This window comes from Danio aesculapii, chromosome 19 (genome assembly GCF_903798145.1).
Source record: "Danio aesculapii chromosome 19, fDanAes4.1, whole genome shotgun sequence".
Classification (NCBI taxonomy): domain Eukaryota; kingdom Metazoa; phylum Chordata; class Actinopteri; order Cypriniformes; family Danionidae; genus Danio; species Danio aesculapii.
In genome coordinates, this window is record NC_079453.1 from 4,625,779 (window position 1) to 4,636,250 (window position 10,472).

The following is a 10,472-nucleotide window of genomic DNA, read 5'->3' on the forward strand; positions in this document are numbered from 1 at the left end:
ATTTACATGTTAAAGGGGTGGTCCAGAATGTAAATTTAAGGCTTGGTTGTGTTTATGCAAAGCAATGTGTGCTCATGTTTCACTTGAAGGAAATCACGTTATCCTTTCATATATCTCACTTTGATTATATACAGCTACTCAGCTAACATGAAAACGACTGACAGATGCGTCCCAATTCGCATACTTATACTACACCCTAAAAGTATGTACTTTTTTGTGGTGGAAAAGTACACACTTTTGATTGTGTAACGGATGAGTGTGCAAGCTTTTGGGACATACTACTTCCTTGTTAACAGATAGTTGTGTTGCTTAGTTACGAGCCCTGTCAATCATCCACACATCATCCACATTTCTTTCATGTTTATTTCCCTACCTTATTGGAGAAAGCAGCAGCAGCAGGTTAATCTTCTATTCACGAGTCTTTCATGCAGAGACATCTCCTCGGGTGTTTGGATAATTCTGCATTCAGACGTTAATGTCCAAACACGTCTCTATATAAGTTCAGTATTGTTGTTGCAGATGAAATATAACACAGAAAACGCGATTAAAACATGTTCCAGTGGGCTAGATATTAATTAACAGTCATACAAACATCTTTACCGAAGCCTCTCAACTTGATGGTTGGTCTTGCGCATCCATCATGTTTGTAGTTTGTTTACACTTTTCACCCGCGTTTGTAGTTCTAAATTGAATTCACGTCCTACACGCAATGTATTGTGGGCAATATCAGCGGTTAGAGTATCATAGTACAGATGCTGAAGCCCTTTTTGGTTATGTTAAAGATGTTAAAGATTGGATTCCAAAAGTAGAAGAGAGTTTAAAAAATGTTTGTGACCCAGATATTATTATGGAAGAAGTGGAAAGAGCAGTTAATAGTTTATCATTAGACAAATCGCCCGGTTCAGATGGATTAACGAGTAACTTCTATAAGTATTTTCGGAAGTATATTAAAAATCTATTTTTCTTAAATGTTGAAAGAAATTTCTGAATTATAAATTGTTCCAACTACTATGAAGCAAGGTATCATCACTCTTATCAACCTCTCTCTCCCTCTGTCCCTCTGAACAGAATTACTGATGCTGAAGAGGGGGAAAACACCTGTTCTATTTGTCATGATATTGTCTACAGTAATTTAGCTGTTTTGATTGTTAATTATTTTTAAAAGAATTCCTTTTTATGTAAGATAGACATTGTATGTAGTGAGGATATCGTAGCCGAATGTTGATGAAACCACTCTTGAACCAGTTTGATAAGACAGCTGAACGTACAGGAAACAACCTTGAGTTTCCATAACAGATTGTCTCTTGCGTCTATCACGACCCCTATTTAAAGACCCCTCTTCTTGTTGGCCCTTATAATGTACGGATCGAAGATATTCATCACTGTTTTTCAACATACAGTTCACATTTGGTAATCATGACTAGTATCTATGATTCAAACAACTAAACTGGACTCGTCTCTCCCATACAGCACGTGTCTTCAAATATCCATGACAGTTTCAACATATGTTTTATACATTTCGTGCTTTTCTGACACAGATGGTTCTCTTTGCATCCTCAAGTCCTCTCTCATGCTCTTTTATGACCCCTTTGCCTTAACCCAGGGGTCACCAAACTTGTTCCTGGAGGGCCGTTGTCCTGCAGATTTTAGCTCCAACCCTAATCAAACACACCTGAACAAGCTAATCAAGGTCTTACTAGGTATACTTGAAACACCCAGCCTGGTGTGTTGAGGCAAGTTGGAGCTAAACCCTGCAGGGACACCGGCCCTCCAGAACTGAGATTGGTGACCCCTGCCTTAACCTATCACCTGTTTTCAAAGACATATAATGGCAGATTCATAGGGCCCTCCACTCACCCAATTAAATGTGTCTTCATATAGGTTTAGTAAATAAAAATCTTCTTCACCAGCAGGTAAATCACTGTGTAGAGTATTCAGCAGTTCTTCACACTTTAATTCTTGTAATGAAGATTATTTCCCATTATAATCACTCGTCTAATATGATGCTAATAATCTATTGATGCTAAACATCATATTTGAATCATATACATAAAGCATTTAATTAGTAGGGCTATAAATAGTTCCTAGACTTTTCCTCCAGTTGTTGTACAAGATATCCTCTTCTCTAAGAGTGATTTCATCTCTGTTTGTGTAAGTGGTTGTTTAATGTTGCTGATGGCTCAATATTGTATCTGTACTCGTGAGTGAGTTTAATATATTTGTCAATTTCTGTCAATCTGTCAAATAATCTGCTGCGTCAGAATACTCATTATTTCAGTGTTTTTCCTTTGATGTCTTTATATATTGATTATTGCTTCTTGTGTTTTATTTTAGTATTATTTTCTGTAAATATTGTCATTAGTCGTGTTATAGTCTATAATTTATGCTGTATAATGTTCAGTCAAATGTTAAATACGTATACTCCATCGAAGAAGAGGCTCAGGAGGGAGGAGCCACTGAGCATCAGCCAATCAGAGCTGGAAAATACAGAGAAATCTTTAAAGGAGAGTGACGTCACTGGCACTGCAGGATTCAGAGAAAGTGAAACTTATCCAATCAAAAACAACGGACGCCTGAAATTATCAACTTTAAACAAATGTATGTTTGTTGAGTCGTTCAGAAACCACTGTAGACACATTTAATACTCACAGGTAAGCGACAGAAACATAACAGACTGAACTGAACAGTTTATTGATTGAAGTGCTTTTGAGGGTTTTTGTCAGTTGAACAGAAGCAGGTTTACTCGTGTCAAATACTCAACTACTTTAGTTCTCACTCCACTGAAATGCTGACAGGTTTGTATTAACTGTATGTTTACTTGATTGTGAAGCAAAGATTTGAGTTTTGTCAGGTGAAATAAAGACTAAAGAAACAGAAAGTGAAAGACCTGCAGACGAACTGAACACAGACCTGCTGCACTGCAGATGATTTATAACATATAAACTTCTGTAACATTAAAAATCTTATTCCAATTGTACAATTCTTTGTATTTTTTGTATATTCTGTGTATTGTTTATTATAGTTTTTTAGCCTTCTTTGTACTTTCTTGAATCTAAACTGCAGGTCATAGTTCTGATTGTTCACCGAGTCTTTAATGTGTTTGAAGGCAGCAATTGTGTGAATACTTACTTGGATTAGTGTTTGTACATTTTTCCTGAATATGTTTGATAATTAAGTCAATAATAATAATAAAATTAGCCCTTGTCGCTCTTATATAAAAAGTAATATGTAAATTAAATCTGTAATACTTTTGCAGAGTTTTTCCCAGTGCTGGGTTGTGGCTGGAAGGGCATCCGTTGGCGGTTCATTCTGCTGTGGCGACCCCTGATAAATAAGGGACTAAACTGAAGGAAAATAAATGAATGTTGCAGTGCTCATGTTGTTTGGTTTGCTGTCTAGTTATGAAGAGTTTGTAAACAGTAATTCATAAGATATTTTTAAGTAAATAAAAAAACAGGTGGTTCATTCCGCTGCGGTGACCTCTGAAATAGACTAAGCCCAAGGAGAATGAATGAAAGAATGAATAAAAAACTGCTCAGCTTCTTGTTTCTGTTGTATTACTGTTATTGGTCATTGAGGGGCAGTATATTGGTTTCAAAGTGATTAGAAAACAAGACACCTCATTATAATTTACCACTTTTTAATATTTTAAAGTTACTAAAACCAGCTTCATGAGGTGCAACATGGAATTTTTCATAAATACTATTAAGGAGGTTCACAGGCATCCTAATCCTAAATGATCAAACTAAAGAATCTAATTATATCAGACCAGAACCTTCACTATGTTTCAAGTGTATGATTTATCTTCCATCACTTCTCTGTCCAGATATGTCCTCCTCCAGTGGTCCTCTGACTGAGGAGCTTCAGTGCTCTATATGTTTGGAGGTGTTCACTGATCCGGTCAGCACTCCATGTGGAAACAACTTCTGCAAGACCTGTCTGAATACATTCTGGAACAACAGCCGGACCTGCAGCTGTCCATACTGTAAAGAAACATTCACACAAAGACCTGATCTCAAGATTAACACCACACTAAGAGACATCTCAGAGCACTATAAAGAGAAAAGTCCTGAGGAAAAGGCTGAAGTTGTGTGTGACGTCTGTGAGGACAGAAAGCTGAACGCCCTGAAGTCGTGTCTGGTGTGTCAGAGCTCTTACTGTCAAACTCACCTGGAGCCTCATTTGAGAGTGGCAGGTTTAAAGAAACACAAACTGATGGATCCTGTGAGGAATCTGGAGGACTATATATGTCAGAAACACGACAGACCTCTGGAGCTCTTCTGTAGAGATGATCAGACGTGTGTGTGTTCATTCTGCTGTGTGAAAGAGCACAAAAACCACAACACTGTCCCTCTAGAAGAGGAGGTTGAAGACAAGAAGGTAGAAGATCCAGAGGCCAAACAGCTCAGATCATTGGAAATCAAAGTCTGAATGCATATTCATTTTCTTCAGTAAATCTCTGTTATAGTAAATGTCTGTTTTCTGTCTATAGACTGAACTGATGAAGACACAGAAAGACGTGCAGCAGATGATCCAGGACAGAATCAAGAAGATTCAAGAAGTCAAACACTCAGCAGGAGTCAGAAAAGTGAGTTAATAAAAGTTCAATATTAATTATACAGGATTCACTCTAGTTCTGCAAGAGTACAACAGCTCTGAGAGTTTTCAGTGTCCTCCACTGGTCTGTGTTTATTCAGATAGTTCAGACTGTCAGTTTATGTATGCGATGGGGTTTGGAGGGTCACTCTTTCTATAAGATACGTTGTTAAACTGTTGCTAGTGATAAATCAATGTATTTATGAGGGAGTCGCTCATTTTAGTTAATTCTCTCAAATAATTTGTTCAAAAATGCAGATTTTATTTTGGGACTAATTCACACTTGTAAGGATGACTCTGAGGGATGTGGATCCATTTGCGAGCTTTCATTTGGAACACAGTGGAACACAAGGAGTCTGATAGTCACTTTCTGTGCAACGTAAACTAGTGAGTGGGTAAGCAGCAACTGTCCAGACTGTAATCAGGGTATATGGAGAATACTCACAGATAGAATTCCAGGCTTTGTACAGGACAAACAGCATACAGTCAAAAACGATAATAAAGGCTTTGGGCAGGGCAGGCAGCATACAATCATAAACAAGGAATCAGGCAGTAGGCAAAAGAATATCAGTCAGAATATACAAGAAATGCTCAGAAATTGTTGCAGGCAAAACAAGACTTCACACTAAAGCTGTGGTCACACTGGACTTTTCCCCCTAATGTTCCATACAGCACCAGGCATTGGGTTAATATTTGTGAGATGAGAGCCTCTGTTGGTTGGTGAGGGGATATAATGGGACCGAACCAGTGACACCACTATAATGTTCTACAACTTTGTTTAAAACGCTATTCGGTGGTTGGAGCAAAAACAGACAAATCTGGCAATAATTTATCTAAGATGAATCTTACTCTGTGTTAACATTTTGCTTGTTAAATAGTTGTATAAAACTGTATTTCTCATGTAATTATGTTGATGGCCCCCTGGCCATCAGGAATGGAGGAGACGAAGAACCAGTGAATTTTAAATAGTTTTAATGATGAAAATAATCTAAACAAACAGTCATCAGAAACACACAGTGACTACCGCCAAACTGAAAACACCAGAAACATAAAGTGTCTGAGCTTGATTCTCTCTCGTCTTCCACTGCTGTCTCTCCTCCTTTTAAGATCATCCAGAGCTTGTCCGCGACAAGTGCGATGCACAGGTGATGGTTGTTAACACTAACGCCACCAGCTAGCACGCCCTCACGGCTCTCGGCCCTGACCCACTACTCACTACATCTAAGTATCAGCATGACTGTGATTACTCCATTGGTGACTACGTTTACGTGGACCTCTGTAATCGAATTATTTGCTCTAACCTAATTAAGAGAATAATATAACTAAGGTGTTTACATGAATGTTTCTTTAATGATCCCGTTTTACATGTTATAGCACATAATTTGATTAACATTATTGCATCACCGCGCTATCTGCATTTCCTCCGGAGTTTCAAGCAATTTCGGGTGTTTCATTTTTAATTTGTCGACTTTAACTGCAGTTTCCCTGCAAAAATCCAGCTTAAACCAGCCTAGGCTGGATGGCTGGTTTTAGCTGGTTGACCAGCCTGGTTTAGAGGGGTTTTGGCCATTTCCAGCATGGTCTTAGCTGGTCAGGCTGGAAAATGACCAACTAAAACCAGCTTGACCAGCCTAACCAGGCTGGGAGCATAGCCAAAACCAGCTATGTTCAGCTTAAACCAGGCTAGTCAAGCTGGTTTTAGCTGGTTTTAGCTGGTTATTTTCCAGCCTGACCAGCTAAGACCAGGCTGGAAATGGCTGGAAACCAGCCTGGAAATGGCCAAAACCCCTCTAAAACCAGGCTGGTCAACCAGCTAAAACTAGCCAACCAGCCTAGGCTGGTTTAAGCTGGATTTTTCAGCAGGGTTGGCACTTTCACTTTCATTTACGAACATTTCATGCTCGCCCTCCGTGACAAACGAGATATTGGATGAAACTATGAACTGCTGGAAGAGTTGTTTTAATGGAAGTTCATACTGCATTGTCTCAGCAATAATTCGATTAAGGTGTTTACATGTCTGTACTGCACTTCAATAATGCGAGTAAAAAAATCTGCGTACTCCACACCTCTTAATTCGACTATTATTTTGTTTGATTATGACCTTAATCTAATTAAATTAATCAAAAATCACTGTTTACATGGTTAACTCTTAATCAGAGTGTTGTCTTGATCGCATTAAAATCGAATTATTGGTGTCCATGTAAACGTAGTCATTGTCTCCACTCCACTAATATTGTTCTGTCTGACCTGTTTGAGCAGATAAACTCAGAGAAGGAGAAAGCAGCTTGTGTGGAGATCTTCACTGATCTGATCCGCTCCATTGAGAGATGTCAGACTGAACTGCTGGAGATGATGGAGGAGCAGCAGAAAGCAGTAGAGAAACAGGAGGAAGAGCTGATTGAAGAGCTGGAGCAGGAGATCACTGAGCTAAAGATGAGAAACACTGAGCTGGAGCAGCTCTCACACACTGAAGATCACCTCCACCTCCTACAGGTCAGTCAACATCTCTCTGAGCAATGAGACACCAGAACACTCCCCATGCTGAAGGCTTTCTCTCCTCTCTCTCCTGCTGTAGATTTACTCATCCCTGCAGTGCAGACCTGCAGACACCAGGAACTGGCCTGAGATCAGTCTGAAGACTCGGGAGAATCTGGAGACTCTGAGAGAAACTTTAGATCAGCTGAAGGACACTCTAAATGAGAAACTCAGTCAAACTGGTATGTCAATAAAATATAATTTAATATAAGTGATGAAGAATGAGTCTGTGCTGAAATAAGAGTATAAGATAGTATATGATCATGTATTTGTCATTATCAGTAATATTATTCCTGTATCTACAATCATGAGGCGTCTTTAGCTGTCCTAAAAACTCATATAAATTATGATCAGGTCAAGGCAGTTTATCAGCTGTAAAGAGGATGGGTTTAACATGTTTTAAATGGATATTGTGTAATGTTTAAGCTCAATATCTCAAGCAGTTTCACTGTGCTCACATTTTAAACTGAAATTAGCTGCTTTTACAATTCTCAAATGCTTTTGCTTCAGACATTAACTAAGAAATGAACAATTAACCAATGTTAGCAACTTGAGCCTTACTGTACAGAGTTAATGAAGGAAAGGTTTATAAATAGTCACTGCATTTTCAATATCGTAGATCAGATTAATTTGTGTAGGTTTTAAATGTTATGTTGCTTAAGTATAAGCTTTAAAGTTTTCAATAATTTCACGCATGAACTCATCTCAAAGATCTCCTCGTGTTTTATTGTCATCAGTGTCTTCAGAGCTGAAGTGGATGCAGCAGTATGCAGGTACAGTGTGCTGAACTACACTAGTTTACACTCAGATTCAGTTCATTTTAATACAATTAAATTCAATATTATTTGTGTAGTGCTTTACTCGGTATTTATTTTTTCAAAGCAGACTATAGGTGCATGTTATTACGTTACTGTTAAAATCAGAAAAGGTACAGGTGTTGTGAAATGAGCAGACAGGTTAAAGTTAAAATCTTAAAGAAACCTAAAAATATACACTCTTACAGCTTTAACACTTTAAAAATTGGATTAAATATTAGAAACAATCATAATATTTGCGCTGATAATTTGTATATATATATTTTGTGTTTTCTCAGTGGATGTGACTCTTGATCCTGATACAGCTCATCCTGAACTCATCCTGTCTGATGATGGAAAACAAGTGAAACATGGAGACATTGAGCAGGAACTCCCTGACAAACCACAGAGATTTGATCAGTGTCCCTGTGTCCTGGGAAAGGAGGGATTCTCCTCAGGGAGATTTTATTTTGAGGTGCAGGTGAAGGGAAAGACTGACTGGGATTTAGGAGTGGCCAGGGAATCCATTAACAGAAAGGGAGATATCATACTGACGCCCAGTGATGGATTCTGGATTGTGGTTCTGAGGAATGGGAATGAATATAAAGCCGGTGCTAGTTCTCCTGTCTCTTTGTCTCTGAAAGTGAATCTGCAGCAGGTCGGTGTGTTTGTGGATTATGAGGAGGGTTTGGTCTCCTTTTATGATGTGGAGTCCAGCTCTCATATCTACTCTTTCACTGGTCAGACTTTCATTGATAAGCTCTATCCATTTTTCAGCCCATGCCTAAACATTGCAAGTAAAAACTCAAACCCACTGATCATCATACCTGTCTAATATTCTAAAATAATTTATACCCCTAATTTCAAATATTACATATTATTATTATTATTATTATTATTATTATATACCAGTAATTGTTTATTATTAAAACTCCTACAACTGAAAGGCAGAACATCTTTATGTTTTGTTTTGTAGCATAAATGATGTGTTGAAATCCTGAGAAGTCAAATCTGTTTGATTTAGTTTTCTCCCGTCACCTCCTGGCAAAGTAAAACTGATCATATTTTCATCTGAATAAACCATAAACAATAAAGAATGTTCACTGACAAAATTCCAGTATTACTCGATGGCTGTTTCTCTCTGATGATGGAAAAAGTAGAGCACTTTAACATGCTTTCACAAAGTGTTTTTACTACACAGAAATACTCGACAGCACAGTTAAATGTGTTTACATGTAATGTTTTTGAACACCTTAACATGTGTTATATGTAATATGGTTAAATTTTACTTATTGATATGTTTACAGACAGTTAATGCTTAAATAATATACTTTAACATTGTTTTAATGCATACTACTACGTCATTATATTTAAGAATGAAGTTGCAACTAATAAATATCTTAGTAAAATAAGTACATTTAATGGAATTCCGGGAGTTTTCCGGGAGACAGAACAATACGGGAGATGGGTCTGAAATACGGGAGGCTCAGGAGAAAAACGGGAGTGTGGGCAGGTATGGTTAAACATATTTAATCATTTACATAAAGCATTTTATTAGTAGGGCTATAAACAGTTCCTAGACTTTTCCCCCAGTTGTTGTACAAGATATCCTCTTCTCTAAGAGTGATTTCATCTCTGTTTGTGTAAGCTGTTGTTTAATGTTGCTGATGGCTCATTATTATATCCGTGCTCGTGAGTTTAATATATTTCTGTCAATTTGTGTTCAGAGCTTCAAATACAGAAAATCTGAATATAAAGATGAAAATAATCTGCTGCGTCAGAATACTCATTATTTCAGTGTTTTTTCTTTGATGTCTTTATATATTGATTATTGCTTCTTGTGTTTTATTATAGTGGCTTGAAAAGCCAGCATACTGTTATCTATCTTAAACTTCTTCTTCTTCTTCTTCTTCTGAGACTAATTTCTAAGTGTATCTCCTCCTAGGCCTTTCAAGCTACATACTTCAAACTTTCGTCAAACCTTCAAACTGGTCTGACTCGGGTTGCTATATCTTTTCTAACTGATCCGACCTTGGGTTTTCCGAAAAACGACCCAGAAAAAACCCAAAAGTCCCATTGACTTAACATTGGGTCAAACTTTGTGAGCTCATAACTCTGCATCAGACTGTCCTACAGACTTCTAACTGGACTCATTTAACTCAGTCTAGCCAGCAGCCAATAACTGATGACTTTTTAACTTACTAGCCACTCCCTAGCAACCGCTTACAGCACCCTAGCAACTGTCCCATAGACTTCCATTGTAAAAGACTCCCATTTACTTAACATTGGATCAACCTTTGTGAGTTCATAACTCTGCATCAGACTGTCCTACAGACTAGAGTCTGGCCTCATTCAACTCAGTCTAGCCAGCAGCCAATCACTGATTACCTTTAAACTTACTAGCCACTCCCTAGCAACCAATTTCAGCACCCTAGCAACTGTCCCAGAGACTGTGACTAGCTATTCTAACACACGCTAACAGTTTTAACATCCTACTGACATGCTAATCTTGCTAGAAAGGTGCTAGCAACACGATAGTGACATGCT

At 37.9% G+C, this 10,472-nt stretch overlaps 1 protein-coding gene across 2 annotated transcripts; it reads left to right on the forward strand.

Annotated features, from left to right (window-relative positions):
- Positions 1-2,493: 2,493 nt before the first annotated feature.
- On the forward strand, positions 2,494-9,633 carry LOC130247108 (E3 ubiquitin-protein ligase TRIM39-like). Of its 2 annotated transcripts, none has more exons than XM_056480299.1 (7): positions 2,494-2,651; positions 3,827-4,380; positions 4,493-4,588; positions 6,856-7,089; positions 7,172-7,313; positions 7,869-7,904; positions 8,225-9,633. In XM_056480299.1, exons 2-7 carry the CDS (start codon positions 3,829-3,831, stop codon positions 8,758-8,760), a joined length of 1,596 nt encoding a protein of 531 aa, XP_056336274.1. In that variant the 5' UTR covers positions 2,494-2,651; positions 3,827-3,828; the 3' UTR covers positions 8,761-9,633. The 2 variants fall into 2 exon arrangements, with proteins under 2 accessions (XP_056336274.1, XP_056336275.1); XM_056480300.1 differs by having other exon boundaries at positions 2,496-2,651; positions 7,878-7,904.
- The last annotated feature ends 839 nt before the right edge of the window (positions 9,634-10,472 follow it).